At 34.6% G+C, this 17,223-nt stretch overlaps 1 protein-coding gene across 1 annotated transcript in view; it reads left to right on the top strand.

The window, feature by feature from the left end:
• ADGRV1 (adhesion G protein-coupled receptor V1) overlaps window positions 1-17,223 on the top strand; it is a gene marked incomplete at both ends in the record, with an annotated part of 526,225 nt that overhangs the window by 102,393 nt on the left and 406,609 nt on the right. The window contains 12 exons of the mRNA XM_079702360.1: window positions 579-758; window positions 1,403-1,566; window positions 4,862-4,955; window positions 8,066-8,144; window positions 8,249-8,387; window positions 9,035-9,176; window positions 10,201-10,463; window positions 12,346-12,521; window positions 13,328-13,452; window positions 16,118-16,275; window positions 16,366-16,512; window positions 16,843-16,950. Coding sequence (XP_079558486.1) covers window positions 579-758; window positions 1,403-1,566; window positions 4,862-4,955; window positions 8,066-8,144; window positions 8,249-8,387; window positions 9,035-9,176; window positions 10,201-10,463; window positions 12,346-12,521; window positions 13,328-13,452; window positions 16,118-16,275; window positions 16,366-16,512; window positions 16,843-16,950 — 1,775 coding nt within the window. The remainder of the gene's footprint in view (window positions 1-578; window positions 759-1,402; window positions 1,567-4,861; window positions 4,956-8,065; window positions 8,145-8,248; window positions 8,388-9,034; window positions 9,177-10,200; window positions 10,464-12,345; window positions 12,522-13,327; window positions 13,453-16,117; window positions 16,276-16,365; window positions 16,513-16,842; window positions 16,951-17,223) is intronic.

The raw sequence follows: 17,223 nt of genomic DNA, 5'->3' as shown, positions 1-17,223 counted from the left end.
GTTGCTGTCTCTATATTTAACAGTTAGATGCATAGCAATTTTAAAAATGTTATTTAAATATCATCTGCCCCATAACATTTAGATCCAAAAGAATCAGCTCAGAATGAAAATACTTATCTTTATGGATTCAAGTTAAAACCTCTAAAAATTTTGCTAATTATTTCCTATGGAGTAAAATATATTTCCAAAGGTAGAATTTAATGAAATTAATTTTATACTAAGCTGACCAATTTGGATTCTGGATCCGTTTTATGGATAAATTAGATTTACTAATTTGAGCAAGTTATCTGGGTATTTTCCTCAGTTTCCAATCAATTTCTGTAATTCATATGACCAGTATAGCACATAATGACAATAATAGGTCGAGCCAAAAAAAAAAAAAAAATTTGCTCTCTAAGAAGAAAAAAAAAACTAAAAGGTAACTTCTGTTTGTCACCCTGAAGATTTCTGTTAGAGGAGTAACCACTTTCCACTTTCCGGTTACTTTAATATGTTTCAAAAAGTGGGGTTATATTTTAAGTATTTAGAAGTTAAGGTCAAGTCACTGTTAGATTTCTTGTGGTCCCTGACTTTCTTAGGAGTTCCACCAGCAGGAACTGCTCTGCTTGACGCTCAAGGATATGCAGCTGTTCTGACCATAGAAGCCAGTGATGAACCACATGGAGTGTTAAATTTTGCTCTTTCGTCAAGATTTGTTTTGCTACAGGAGGCTAACATGACAATTCAGCTTTTCATCAACAGAGAATTTGGATCTCTAGGTTTGTGTTACTCTAGAATGAATGGAGTTTCCAGGCAGGTGCTTTTTAAATATTCTACTAGGGTGGATGAAAGCCATTGCTAGAATAAATCAGGTACAGGAAAACAATATTTCTTAATTCAGGACAGGACTTTATAACTTCTTTATTTCTGAAAGATTAAAGGAACTTATCTAGCATCACAGAATGCTGTGCAACAAACAATCATAAACTCTCAGCAGCATATGGTAATGGGCCAGCTGTGGGTCCACTAACTGAATCTGGGCTTGCCTAGGGTCGCTGTATTCCATGTGTCTCTCATTCTTCTCCTGGAACCAGTAGAGGCATAAGAAGGCAAGCAAAAACACGCCAGACCCCATAAAGTCTAGGCTCAGAACTAGCGCACCATCACTTTTACCTTGTATTAGTAGCCAAAATAAGTCACACAGTCAAACTCAAAAGTCTAGAGGTAGGCAGGGATGCCTTGACCACAGTGCAACATCACTGAGCCATTACATGGTAAAGGCCAAGAACAGAGGAAGGCGTGAGGAATTGGGGCCAATAATACAGCTACTGACATGCTTTTAGGAAAGTCAACAAGTTCATAATGAGATACTATTTTTTAATTTTAAATAATTTTAAAATCCCTTCCCATCCAATTCAATTAGGCGCCATTAATGTCACATATACCACAGTTCCTGGAATGTTGAGTCTAAAGAACCAAACAGAAGGAAACCTAGCTGAGCCAAATGTTGACTTTGTCCCAGTAATTGGCTTTCTGATTTTAGAAGAAGGGGCAACAGCAGCAGCCATCAACATTACTATACTTGAGGTAAAACGCTTATTTTGCTATTACTGTATTAAACACGAATAACCAGATAAAAAGTAGAAGTTGATTAAATGTTCTGGTGTCTTTAAATCAGCTTATTTCTTTTATTGACTTTTTTTTTCTTTTTTTTAAATCACACGGGATTCTGTTCTTGTCTAGATAGGCTGGTCTGTTGTTGTGTATTTTATCACAGAAACAACTTGTGATAAAGAAAATTTCCTTAGGGCAGTCCCGTTTAAGATGTCATTGGCCTAAGAGATTCTAAAGGAGCATTTTGATTACTCCAAAAGATTCATTGAACTAGCAAAGCCATGTAGGTCAGCGACTTAGTTGTTAGGACTGGTTAAAATAGAGATAGTGAGAAACTCACTAGAGGCTGATGGTATAAAATGTGATTATGGTCAAACTTAAAGTAGTCATTTCTGACTGAAATTGTGTTTTAAATGACTTTTCATGTTGGGAAATCTTGTGTTGTTTTGGGACTTAGTGTTTCAACTACCTAAATTCATTTCCAAGAAGTTTATGAAAATAGTACATATGGAGAGGGTAGGACACAGTGTGTGGGGTGGAGGGGTAGGGGAAGGGAGAAAGAGAGGGAATGAATATTGCCTCAGAAAAATAATTTTCAGTTATTATGTATTTTGGGGTTCTATTTTTTAAAGTTTTAATTTTTCTCAGAGGCCTTTTACTTTTACAAAATTATAAGTACTGTAAACCATCTACCACCTGAAATCAGTAATTCTTATTTTGTTGATTACTGTGGCACTGTGACCTAATATGGTAGTATGAGAACTCTAAAGCCGTAAGATGAAGGGTAATGTTATTTCAGTACGTGACATACAACACAAGATTTTATAAAACTTTAAGGTAAGTCTTCTTCCAAATATATAATCTATTAATGTAATTGAATACAAATAAATGGATTATTCCTTAGATACATTGGTTTTTAAAGCAGAAAATATATAGCCACCTTCAGAGGTCTGGTTTACAGTCTTGTTTTATGAACACAAGGTTTCAAAGTTTTGTTTTTTCTCCCCAGGTTTTTGCAGTCGTTTCTGTTCTCAGAGTAGCACAAGATTAAGAGACTGCAAGCCTGTATTTACAGAAATAAGCCAGCCTGGGGCATGATGGGGAGAGTTGTTGCATGGAGGTGGGGAACAGTGCGGGTAGGTGGGGGACAGTCCCTTTTACATCGCTGATTCTGTAACTCACATTGGTCCCTGTATTACAGAAGATAGAAACTGTGACCTTCATTTTCTTATTTTTTCACATGCCAGCACATCTCCATTAAATACAATGAAGAGAGAGGTGTATGTACTGATATTATATATTCATATATATACATTGGGTTTCTATGTCACAATATTGTTGGCTGTCTGGTTACTACTGATGTGGGTTTTGCTCGTCCTCATGTTTTGAGCAACTGCCTTATTAGTGATTAATAGTAATATTGTATTAAAATTAACCATCACAAATATCTGTCACTTTGTAGGGACTCTCTCTAGGCCAGGTACTCCATACACATTATTTTTAATCATTATTACAATCCCCAAAGTAGCAGTTACTTCCCTTATTATAAAGATGCCAGAATTGAGGCCTTAAAATTTAAGTAACTCACCTAAAATTACAGAAATTTGGTACTAGGTCTCTTTGACTGCAAAGCCTATATTTTTCCCATAGTATTATTCTATTCCTCATTCTAATCATTGGATATTAAGGTAATTTAAAATATTTAGCTTTATATTTAAGGTACACTAAGTGTGTATATTTATATAATTGGTTTACATATTATATTAGTCCAGGTAAAAAATGATATAATATTAGCAGTTTCATGTGGTTCAACCTAATAACCTATACAACAAGGTGTAAGTTTAATAATTTTATGTTTCTTTAAAAATTTCAGCTTTACTGAAGTATATTTAACCAGTACTGTATGGTGAACTTAATGTAGAATCTAAAAAATATATAAAATTATAAGATATTTGAAGTGTATATTCTGTTGATTTGATATATGTTTACATTGTGAAAGAATTCCCCACATCTAGTTAATTAACACATCCATCACCTCATGTATTTATCTTTTTTTGTGTGTGAGAACATTTAAGTTCTATTGTCCCAGCAAATTTCAATTATACAGTACAGTGTTGTCAACTATAGTCACCATGTTTTACCTTAGGTCCTCAGACCTTACTCATCTTATAGCTGAGTTTGTACTCTTTTACCAGTCCCTCCCTATTCCCCCTGCAACCCCAGCACAGCCACTGGCAACCAGTTTTCTACGCTCTGTTTTTATGCGTATGACTTTTTTTTTAGATTCCACACCATGCAGTATGTCTTCCTCTGTCTGGCTTATTTCCCTTAGCATGATGCCCTCAGGGTCCATCCGTGTTGTCAAAAATGCAAGGATTTCCTTCTTTCTTGTGGCTGAATAATATTCCATTTTATATATATACCACATCTTATCCATTCATCTGTTGACGGACACTTGGGTTGTTTCCATAACTTTGCTGCCGTGAATAATGCTGCAGTGAACATGGGAGTGCAGATACCGCTTCACTATTCTGTTTTCATTTCCTTTGGATAAATACCCAGGTGTGGGATTGCTGGTAGTTCTATTTTTAAGTTTCTGAGGAACCTTCATATTGTTTTGCACAGTGGCTGCACCAATTTACATTCCCACCAACAGTGTGAAGGGTTCTTCTTTTTCCACATTCTCACCAACACTTACCTCTTGTCTTTTTGATAATAGCCATTCTAATAAATGTAAGGCGATGTCTCATTGTGGTTTTGACTTGCATTTCTATGAGGATTAGTGATGTTGAGCACCTTTTAATGTACAGGTCGGCTGTTTGTATTTCCTCCTTGGAAAAATTTCTATTCTGTCCCTCTTCATTTTAAATCAGATTATTTATTGTTTTGCTATTGAGTTGTATGACTTTTTTAGATATATTTTAGATATGTATGATTTGCAAGTATTTTCTCCCATTCCATAGGTCGCTTTTTCTTTTGTTGATGTTTTCTTTTGCTGTGCAGAAGCTTTTCAGTTTGATATAGTCCCACTTGTTTATTTTTGCTTTTATTGCTTTTGCTTTTAGTGTTAAATCCAAGAAAATCATTGCCAAGACATGTTTATTTTTTCTGATTTAAATCTTTTCTACTGTATGTTTGCATTTTATGTTTCCTGTATACTATTTAAGTATATATATTTATAGTTAAAAGATAATTTTTAAAAACAGCTTGCAAGGTAATTAATTTGAGAGCATAATTATAGATAATTTAATGGGTGTAATTTTTGCAGGACGATGTACCAGAACTAGAAGAATATTTCCTTGTGAATTTAACTTATGTGGAACTTATCATGGCTCCTTTAACTTCATTTCCTCCTAGACTAGGTATGATGGGCTTTTTTGTTTGTTTCTGTTTACTCACTGCAAATGAAGTAAAGTTTCTTCATTTTTTAATCAGAAGTGATCATTGTGAAGTTTGCTAATCCCAGCTATATGTGTAAATATGTGAGCTTTTAGATTTATTTAAATTTAAAGACCATCATATATTGTAGCTTTGTACATTGGACAGCATAAAGACATTTAAAAATTGTGTGATGCTTTTTAAACATTACACTTATTTTACAACCAAATTTGTAATGTTCGAAATAGAATTAGTTCTTATGAAGGCATTTTCCTTTTAAAATTTAATTTGCTATTTTCATTAGATCTCCAAACTCTCAGATGTTTTTATTTTCTCTTAGATTGAGTAGGGTGTTTGTTTGCTGTGTTCTCTGCTTCTTTTTTGACCTTTTATCTCTTTCTTTTCATGCTTTAGAAAAGACTCAGTTAATTCATTACAGACTGAAAGGTAAAACTTGAACCTTAGTACAACTTTATGTAGATTACTTTAAAAAGATATATTCCTATTATTAAAACACAAACTCTTGCTTACGATTTGGACATTTGATATTGGAAATTTTGTCTACAAGTTTTAGGTGTGACGGCCTAGTGGGGGTTGGTGGTGAGTTGCCCTGAAATAGCCTGCTCCCCATCCCTTGTTTAGAACAGTGGTCCCCAACCTTTTTGGCAACAGGGACCGGTTTTGTGGAAGATAATTTTTCCAAGGACCAGGGCGGGGGTGGGGATGGTTTTGGGATGACTCAAGCATATTACGTTTATTGTGCACTTTATTTCTATTATTATTACATTGTAATATATAATGAAATAATTACACAACTCACCATAATGCAGAATCAGTGGGAGCCCTGAGCTTGTTTCACTTGCCACTCACTGATAGGGTATTTTTTTTTTTTTACATCTTTATTGGAGTATAATTGCTTTACAATAGTGTGTTAGTTTCTGCTTTATAACAAAGTGAATCAGCTATACATATACATATATCCCCATATCTCCTCCCTCTTGCGTCTCCCTCCCACCCTCCCTATCCCATCCCTCTAGGTGGTCACAAAGCACCGAGCTGATCTCCCTGTGCTATGCAGCTGCTTCCCACTAGCTATCTATTTTACATTTGGTAGTATATGTAAGTCCATGCCACTCTCTCACTTCGTCCCAGCTTACCCTTCCCCCTCCCCGTTTCCTCAGGTCCATTCTCTATGTCTGTGTCTTTATTCCTGTCCTGCCCCAAGGTTCTTCAGAACCACTTTTTTTTTTTTTTAGATTCCATATATATGTTAGGATGTGGTATTTGTTTTTCTCTTTCTGACTTACTTCACTCTGTATGACAGTCTCTAGGTCCATCCACCTCACTACAAATAACTCAATTTTGTTTCTTTTTAAGGCTGAGTAATATTCCATTGTATATATGTGCCACATCTTCTTTAACTGATAGGGTTTTGATAAGAGTCTGCAAGCAATGGATTTATTATGGTCTCTGTGCAGTGAGACCTCTCTGCTAATGATAATCTGTATTTGCAGCCACTCCCCAGTGCTAGCATCACCGCCTCAGCTCCACCTCGGATCATCAGGCATTAGATTCTCACAAGGAGCGCGCAACCTATATCCCTCGCATGCGCAGTTTATAGTAGGGCTTGCGCTCCTATGAGAATCTAATGCCGCTGCTGATCTGACAGGAGGCGGAGCTCAGGCGGTAATGCGAGCGATGGGGAGCGGCTGTAAATACAGATGAAGCTTCACTCGCTTACCTGCCTGCCGCTCACCTCCTGCTATGTGGCCTGGTTCCTAACAGGCCACGGACTGCTACTAGTCTGTGGCCTGGGGGTTGGGGACCTCTGGGTTAGAAGGTGCTCTGGGCAGAGGGAAAATTAGTCTGAGTTAAAGGGGGAGAAGCATGGCCCAGAGCAGGGGCCTGAGGAATGGGAGTTCCTCATTCACTTCTGAGGCTCAGTATGACAACTTTGAAAATAGCAAAAGGGAATAATCAGTTTTTAACATTATATTATTACTTGGAAAGTTTCCATTTTTATGCAAAAGAAATATATGATTCCAACAACTAGGCTGTTTACATCAAGCAATTATTACAAGTTAATTATTGTTCACACTAGGAAAACTGACAGAGTACATCATATTTCCTTATACTCAGAGGTAATTTGAATAGTTTAACTTTTGATAACTGCTTTCTAATGCTCCTGTTTCAAGTGTTTTGTATATTAATACCATTATTCCTTATGTGTGCCCATTTTATAGATGGGGGAGCTGAGCTAAGTGCTATGCCGAAGTCAAACAGCTAGGAACTGGTGGGGCTGGGCTTGTGCTCTGTAGCTTCTAGCTTGATGGGCACAAATCCTGATTTTATATTCTTTCTTCAACATTGTTGATCCCTTCACTCAGAGAGAATTCCACTTTCCTTACCCATTCTTCACCCAGACAGCTGTCATATGTATCCGAGAGTAAGGTGGACCTTCTGAAATTTAAAAGATAAAGGATGAGCATATTAAAGAACAGAACAAAACAGTAACAGGGTTAGATAGTATTTCAAGACTGAATAATGGATATTGGTAACATACTGAGCTTGGTGGACAGAATACAGAATAAAAAGGGATAAGAGAAATTTACTTTAAGCTTAGTCTTTATTCCACCTAACATTCCCCCATCTGTCCTACCTTCTCAACTTCTGTTTGTATCCCTGTATCTCTCTGTCTCTTTTTCACACCTGTATTTTTCTCTGCAGCACGTCCTGCCTTTCTCTTCCCATTTTTCTCCTCCTCTTTCTACTCCTTGCAACTATCCCCATTTTCCTTTCCTCTTGAAATGGATTAAAATAATAGAAATTAACCGTAACTTCAGTTGCTTATTTTATACTGTTCTCAGTTGATTAGATTTCTGTAAGTCAGTGGTTCTTGTTAGCAAAAGTTTCTTCTTTCATATGTTATAAGTATTTATGTCTTATTTTCTTAAACATCTTTTGAGTAATGTTGGCAATACCTCTATATTAGGAATTATATAATACCAAAGGTCTTTAAATTCTATTTTTAACTAATTAATTCTCTTTTTAACTACTTACATTTATTTAAAGGTATGTTTCTGTGCTTTTTCAGATTCAGAGGGCTTGACTGCACAAATTATTATTGATGCCAATGATGGTGCTCGAGGCATGATTGAGTGGCAACAGAGCAGGTAAACCGAAGGCTGCGTAAGAGCCCTTTTCTGAGTTTCAGATTCTCTACTATCTGCTGAATAAAAGCTTATAAGGAAAAATGAATGTATTCTCTTTATTATAGATTTGAAGTAAATGAAACCCAAAGAAGTTTAACATTGGTAGTCCAGAGGAGCAAAGGGACTCTTGGCCACGTTTCCTTGTTTGTGTATGCCCAGAATTTGGAAGCACAGCTGGGGCTGGATTACGTCTTTACCCCAATGGTGAACTCACTGAGAATTATAGTGATTTAGGCCCTGTAAATAAGTTAATCTTGAAATAATAAACTACTGTATATTCCATAGTAAATTAGGGCAGAAGATTTCCACATGGTGGAATAGCTCTCTTCACTATTTTGGTAAATTGTATAAATTAAACTTTCAGTACTGTTTTAAAGATTCTTCCGTATTTTACTTCATTCATTATTTTATTGTAATATTTGATACCCACTTCTTATTAATTTACTATCTTATTGCAATATTTGATACTGGAGAACACACATTATTGTGTTAAACAATTTATCTCATTAGATGACCTTTCCAGAGTGTTTCTTATGCTTCCTGAAAATGTTAACTCTTCTGTTTCTTTGTTTTACTTTACCGAAACACCTTTAGTGTTTGAAAATGTTTTTTATCTTGTCTCTTCGTGCCTTTTACTGCTTAGTCAAATGTTTCCTTTCTTCCTCCACAACTTCTACTTTTTAAACTTAATATTGTCAATTTAAATAAAAAAAGATCATGAAAAAGTAAGGGAAAAATCCTGTAAATAGGTTAGTTCACATTCAAAAGTATATTGTATTTATTTCCAAACATTTAAAAAAAACTCAGAGTGTATTTAAATATAATACTGCTACTTTTACTTTTTTGACCAGATTCTTCATTTTGCTAATGGAGAAAGGTATAAACATGTTGACATCATGATTCTTGATGATGACATTCCAGAAGGAGATGAAGCATTTCAGCTGATTTTAACAAATCCTTCTCCTGGACTGGAGCTGGGGGAAAATATAATAGGTAATTGATGATTTCTTATACACAACTCCTTTTCACCCCTTCGCTCCTGAGTGAGCCACAAGCTATGGGTGATGCACTGACACTATCTGCCGCAGTCACACATTAGCATTTTACAATTTTTTTCATGTAGGTCTTACTTTTTTACTTTGATTCCTAGGTATTGTTGCTATTATGAATGAGGTCCGTTTTTATTATATTTTTAAATGGTTATACCTGATATATAGAGGTATTACAATAATCTTTTTGAATGCATGCTCCAAAGCAGACTTCCTAGCTTTGAGTACCAGTACTGCCACATCCTAACTTCTGAATTTCCACAGATTGCCTGTCTGTGCTTCAATCATCAGTTCTTAAAATGAGAATGATAATATAATCAACCCCATAGGGTTATTGTGAGAATTAAATGAGTTAGTAATATAGGTTAAGCAATTTGTAAGTTCTCAGTAGTATTAGTTGTTGTTTCGGCTATTATTATTAACATTATTAGTAGTGGTGGTAGAAAATAGAAGCTTTTGATTTCTGAAGGTTACTCACCTTATATTTTAAACTCTTATAATAGTCCTAATAATTTTTTTCTCTTGCCTTTTCTAAGAAGACAATCATGATATCTAGAAAATAGTGACAGTGCTGGCTCTTCCTTTCCATTGCTTTTATACCGGTTACCGGCCTATTAGCTCCAGGACGATGCTGAATAGGAGCAGTGATGACAGGCGTCATTGTCTTGTTCTGTTTTTAGTGGCAACCCTTCTGATGTTTCAACATTAAGTTTAATACTTTCTATTGGCTTCTGAGACATATCACTTCATCAGGTTGAGGAAGCTGTCTTTTATTTCAAGATTACTGAGTGTTTTTATTTATATCATGAATGAATGTGGAATTTCATTAGATGCCTTTTAAAATTTCTCTTGTTTTTAAGATGATCTAGAAAAGAGTTGGCCTGGCTTACAATGAAACATGCACATGCTTCTCACTACTTACAACCCATTCTATTTTCATTTATTGTTTTAATATTTTTATTTGACAGCCTTAATTACTGTCCTTGCTAATGATGATGGCCCTGGAGTTCTAGCATTTAACAACAGTGAGCACTTTTTCCTACGAGAACCGACAGCTCTGTACATCCAGGAGAGTGTGGCAGTGTTGTACATTGTTCGGGAACCTGCACAGGGACTGTTTGGAACTGTGACAGTTCAGTTCATTGTGACAGAAGTGAATTCTTCAATGGAGTCGAAAGATCTGACTCCTTCCCAAGGTTATATTGTTTTAGAAGAAGGTGTTCGTTTCAAGGTACAGGATGAACCTTTACTGAGAATGAATGATTAATAGTTACAAAATAATTTTCTCTTGGAGGAACACCCTAGATCCTAGAAAGAAAAAAAATCCAGCTTAGGTGATAGGTAAAGACGTGATTAGATTACCACGTGAAAGTGCTCTAGTGCTGTATTGTTTATATAGAGTGCAACCAGAGAAATTTGTTCCATTAATAGAGTAATAATAAATAATAATAAAGAAAATATGCATATTGCTGCTTTAAATGTTAAGTATATTTAAATGGCATATTTCACTTTATATTGTCTATAAATCATAAACTAAAAGAAACTGGAAGCCATTCATTGCAGTCATTAAGCCATAGCCAGTCATTCTTTTGCCACATTTTCATTAAACAAAATACAACTGCTTCCTTCAGACTGCTTATTTGAGAAGCAGGTATCCTATGTAAACAGGAATAGCTTATTGGGGGAAAAATGCTGGATTTGGGATTAATCATAAATGTGAACTATAGTTGCAGAAGTTTACCTTCTGAAACTTCTATTTCTGTATATTAGTAATTTTCTGTTCCTGCTACTAAATTTTATTTTTAAGACACAGTTTAAGGTTAAAATAACTAATTGTATTAGCTTAAGATATTTTTTAAGCCAGCTATATAAAGTATAATTCTAAAATAATATACTTTAAACTGTTTCATCTAAAAAGTCCACCTAATTATTAATTTTATTTATGATCAGTTTGTATAAACTTCAATACATTTTTGAATTCATATTCATTTGCATGTCTAATTTTTTCATGTTTCTGGAAATTTAGAACCTTTAATTGATTTATTCAAGGACACTTACATCTTGATATAGATAAAAAGAATTCAAATTTGAAGTATTTTATGAATTTGCTATTTTTTTACATTCACATGCCTTTTTAAAAAGTTTTAAATTTTATTTCATTTAATTTTTTGTATATTTTAAATTTATTATATTTCTATTGTGTTTTTTTTCTTAAAAGACTCTTTTTCAAACTGTGTTTAAAGACCTTTCGGTTCATTAGGCAAATTAAATTTTAGAGCAAATTGGATTAAATCGATTTTTCTCTCACCCACATAATTATCTTTTTCTCCACATGTTTTTATTCTGAGGTATAAACAGTAAAATATAAAAATCTTAAGCGTATGGCTCAGTGACTTTAAAGATATGTATACACCAGTGTAACAACCACTTGGATTAGTATATTAAACATTAAACAAACCATCACACAGAAGTTTCCTTCTTGTCCCTTACCCTCCCGAGAGGAAAGTGCTTTCTGGTTCCTGTCACTGAAGACTCATTTGCTAATTCTTGAACTTCTTATAAATAGAACCATACAGTATGTATTCTTTTTGTGTCTGACTTCTTTTGGTCAACATCATTTTTGGTTGCACACATGAGTAGTTGGTTCTTTTTTTATTGCTCAGTAGCATTTCATTGAATAGACCACTGTTTGTTTATCCATTCTTCTGTTGATAAACATGTGGGTTGTTTCTGATTTGTGCCTGCTGTGGCTATAACTGCTTTTTAAGAGTGAATTCTAGGCTAGGAAGAGACTTAATGCAGTTACATAGCCAGGGCAGGATAAAGAAGTAGCAAAAATGAAGATCTAAATTTAATTTTTTAATCTCAGTGATGTTTTCAAATGCCATAAATTTTATTTTTAGACATTTCAGTTAGACTGTGTCACAGTGTTGATAAACTTGAAAGTTGTAACTTGAAACAGTTGTAGCTATTACTTTATGAGGATCAGTATTAAAATAAAAAAGAGGTACTGTTTTCCAAAAATACTATTTTGTTGTCATAAAAGTTTAGCAAATTACTCTGTATGTGTGTTGCTGAATTCTAGTAACTTTATCTTTTGATTGTGTTTTCAGGCCCTACACATATCAGCCATATTGGACACGGAACCAGAGATGGATGAGCATTTTGTCTGTACCTTGTTTAATCCGACTGGAGGTGCTAGACTAGGGGCCCGTGTTCAAACCCTGATAACAGTTTTGCAAAACCAGGCCCCTTTGGGGCTATTCAGTATCTCTGCAGTTGCAAATAGGTATAATTTATTTGTAAGGAAATTGTCACTTCTGAAGCTAAGTAGAAAATAACTTTAGATGTAAAGAAAATGCAGAAGAAAATTGATCTCTGACTCTCATAATGGGGACTTTTAAAATGAGCTCTAGCAGATAGATCGAGAGAGGCCATATGCCCTCTCATAACAGGGAGCATCAAAAACCTAATCATGTGCTGTACAATGGTGTCATTAGAATTCTTATTTTCTCAGAATCCACACTTTCAGGTAAAAGCACTATTTTGTGTTTTCAGTAATAATAAAAAGCAAGAAATAGTTTAACTTATATTTAGCTGCTCAAACCAAATAAATGACTCTTCAAACATATATTAACATGATTGTAGTTTAAAAATTCCCTCTGGAAACTGACAAATATTTGTTTTTTTTATATCTTAGAAATATTCTAATAGATCTAGTTTTATTAATATGTCAAGAATTTCCCGATTCATTTTTTCTTTGTAAAATGTTTTTAGTTTATGTGAGAAGAAACTTAAGAATGACAAAGCTTTATTTATTTTAGAATATGTAGTGTGAAGTTACTGAAGTTACTGACCCTCAGTATTTTCTTACTATCATAGTATCAGATAATAGTGCTTTTTAAATGTCTTCATAAATGAATATTTTTGAGCTCTAGAGTCTAGCCTTCCTCCTGTATAAAATTTGTGGATGGATGTCACCTTGACTTGCATAAATTTAAGTGTATTAAATATATACTAGCAATGTGATACAGATATTTAACCTGTAGAAATTACATGCTTTTTCTGTTTTCTGCAACTGTTTGTTTCTTTTAGAGCCACCTCTATAGACACTGAAGAAGCCAACAGGACTGTATATTTAAATGTGTCACGTACTAATGGCATTGATTTAGCTGTGAGTGTGGAATGGGAGACAGTTTCTGAAACAGCCTTTGGCATGAGTACGTTTAGTTTCTTATAAAAACAAAATTCTATAACCAAGAAAGATTGTATGTATAAGATTTACATTTTCCCCCATGAATGGTATCTTACAGATCTGTTGAAAATGGAGAACAGATATCTAATTCTTTTACTGCATTCACAGATACTTATTGAGTGCCTATCCTGTGACAGGCATGGTACTGAACTCACGGAACTTAGAATTTAGGGGGAGACAGAAATAAATAAGTAAAAATCAATGTGTAGTTTGAGCTATAATAAATGTTTTAAAGGTGAAGTACTAAGTGTTGTGAGAACATAAGGGAATGCTTCCGAGGGGAATCATTGTTTGAACTAAGACTTAATGATGAGTAGGGATTATGCAAAGACTTGAGTTGGAGGAACATAGAAGAGAAAGCGGGAAGCTATCAAGGCAGAAGTCTAGAGCGTATAAGTGAAGATCTGAAGAGTGGGCACTGGGTTTAGAAATAAGGGGGAGTGCTGAGTTTGGAGAGCTAGATAAGACTAGATCATTCAAGAACTTGGAAGAATATATCACATACATTAGTCTTTATCTTAGGGTTATGGAAAGTCTCTGAGTGGTCTAGGCATGAGGGAGGGTTCCCATGTATAGATGTGGGGTGGTCTGATCACATTTGCACTCTGAAGGTATCATTCTTGGTGCCAGGTAAAGAATGGATTGGCACAGGAGAAATTAGAGGATGAAGGGAGACAAACAAAGAGGCAACAGATGATGGTAGCTTGGACTGGGTGATGGACTGGATGTGAAAAAGGTACCTGAGATGACTCTTAGGTTTCTAGTTTGTGCAGCTGGATGGAGATTCATGCCGTTCAGTAAGAAAGGGAGTGCCTAATGGAAACAAGGTGTTACTTTGGTGAGGGGAGTAAAATATTTGAATTTGAGTTAACTTTTTAGAAGACATTTCTCTAGACTCAAAAGAAGATCTCTGCTGGAGAGACAAATTTGGGAACCTTTAGCTGTTTTTAAAGTCATGGAAGTTGATGGAAAAACCTGGAAAGCGAGGACGAAGATAGAGAAGAGGACTCAGACTGAGTCAAATTGAATGACTAGGGAGAGGAGAAGGGGACTTCAGAGACCTGGTGAGAAACCCAGGGGAATGCAGGATTGCAGGCAGCAGTGAAAGAGCATTTTAAGAAGAAAGGAGTGGTAAATCTTGTCAATTGCTGGTGAGAAGTCCACTAAGATGAGAATTGAAAAAAAACTCATTGTCATTAGCAATATAGAAGACATAAAATCACAAGAGCTATTTGTATAGAGGGATGTGGACTGAATAACATTTTGAGTGGAAGTGAGAGAATGCAGGCCTCAAATATGTACAACTAGTTCAAGAAGTTTGGCTGAGAAGGGTAGGATCTAGTAAGAGTAGTGATGGAGTGTAGGAGTCAGGGTTTTTGTTTATTTGTTTAGTTTGAAGACACCTAAGCATGTGTAAATGCTGATGGAAAAGGCCTGGTAAGTAGAGAAGGACTGAGTATTTAGAAAAGAAGGGATAATTAGTAGTGGGGCAATGGCCTGGAAGCCAGGAAGAGATGGGATCCAAAAAAGAAAGATTATGGTTTCTAATTCAGAGTTATCTCATTATAGTTTGGGCTCTGCATGTGTTTTGTGGAAGTGCTTGTGGGAGTATGTGTTGGAGGTTCTGAAATGTCAGCAGGCATTGTTTATTCTTCATTCACCATCTTCCGGAATTACGGTAGGGGAGGATTTGACCATGTGATCGACTTCAGTGCAAAACATTCAGACTCTTAAGGCAAAAGCTGTAGTGTGCCTTTAAAAGGTGGCAAGGCAGGAATCTAAAATATTGGATTTCTAGGAAAGGATATCACCAATGGATAGTACATAAAAGGCACTGACATTATGACTTCATCAACTGGTCATCTAAAAATGATCAATAATTTACAAGGAGCCTAGGTTTCAACTTTGACATTTGTTCTTGGTGCATCGTGTTCACACCATTAACTAAAGTTTAAAAAGAACTAACTTTCTATGGGAAACTGTCATGATAATAGAACACACAAGGTGTTTTAAAGGTATTCTTCATTAGGCAGGAATATTTTGTTTCTGTCTTTGTTTAATTGTAGCACAGAATTTTAGGACATGTACCTGTTATAGCAGGCTGATAAAACTTGATAGCTACTTGTAGTAGGTGAATCTGTTTTGGCATTCTTAAAATGTACAACATGTAAAGTTGGAAATCATTGGATCGGGTTAGTTTCAAATTAATAGTGTAAGTTTTAAAAACCTATCATTTAGCATGTTTCCATAAAAGGTGTTTATTATTTCTAAATTTCTCTGTTATATTTTCATCATCTTTATGAAAGCTGATAAAAATCATACTGAACATATTTCCTTTTAAAGTATAAATTCAGTATTTATTTATAAATATACCCTGGAAAAGTCTTTGTGGGTTTAGAGAACAGTATTAACAATTTTTCTTGTCTTTGGGTATTGCTGTTTTTAGTTACTATCTATTTTGAAGTTCTCTAGTTTGTCTCTTCTCTGTCTTTCTCATACACATACACTTACCATGGAAGCATTTTCACTTCTAGTAACAAACTCACTAGTTTGACTATTTAAACAATAAACAGAATAGATAAAGTTTGGAGAGGATTTTACCCAAGCAAATCACGATTTATGTTTTTCAGGGGGAATGGATGTTAAGTTTTCTATATTTCAAAGTTTTTTGGATGCATCGGCTTCTGGCTGGTGTTTCTTTACTTTGGAAGATTCAGTATATGGTATAATGTTAAGAAAATTGTCTTCTACTGTTTACCGATGGCAAGGGATTTTTGTTCCACTTGAGGTAAACATCACTTATTTTATGGTACACAAACTATAATGTACATATAGATTTTGGATGCTCTGTGAATTACTGTTATTCCTTGTTTCCTAGGATTTACATATAGAAAATCCTACAACTTGTGAGGCCTTTAATATGGGTCTTTCCCCCTACTTTGTGATTACTCATGAAGAAAGAAATGAAGAAAAGCCTTCTGTTAACAGTGTGTATACATTCACATCTGGATTCAAATTATTCCTGGTAAAAAAACACTTCACTTTTTTTGTAGATTGCTTTATTTAAAAGAAAAATCAGATTCATGAGATTGAGCTAAATAGAAGATAGTGTATGTTCTATGTTAATGTGATAAGGGGTTTTTGGCAAATTGATACACATTTTAGCAAGGTGTCTTAATCCAGGGATATTTTGGTCTTTCTTGAAATGACATCTGGATATGCATACCTAGGGATCAGAATGATTTTTCAAGTTTTGAACTTCAAATATTTACTCAGACTATTACTGTAATTCAGAGCTTTTCTTAGTTAAATTTTCCTTTAAATTTTTATTCTCACTGTTCTGTCTTCCTTGCAGGTACAAACAATCACTATTTCAGAAAGTTCTCAAGTAAGATATTTTACTTCAGACAGTCAAGATTATGTAATTGTTGCAAGTCAAAGTGATGATTCTGAATTAACTCAGGTTTGATTCTTTTAAAGTGAATTTTTTTAATACCATAATTGAAACACATCAAAGATGTAGTCTGTAGGTTTAGTATAAAAGAAAACCATAATTTGATTATGGTAAAGTAGTAAAAAGAATATAGATATTGATTAGTCATAGTTAATTTTTAAATGATAGAGTTTTGAATATTATATTGTCTTCAAGAACCAGAGCAAGTATAATAATAAGCATGAACATTTAATTAGAATTTAATTGCATTGGAAAACATGGAGAAAAATCACACAACTGGTA

This window comes from Hyperoodon ampullatus (assembly GCF_949752795.1).
Source record: "Hyperoodon ampullatus genome assembly, chromosome: 4".
NCBI classification, from domain to species: domain Eukaryota; kingdom Metazoa; phylum Chordata; class Mammalia; order Artiodactyla; family Ziphiidae; genus Hyperoodon; species Hyperoodon ampullatus.
The sequence above is the reverse complement of the archived record's forward strand: the minus strand, read 5'-3'. Positions and strand labels throughout refer to the sequence as shown.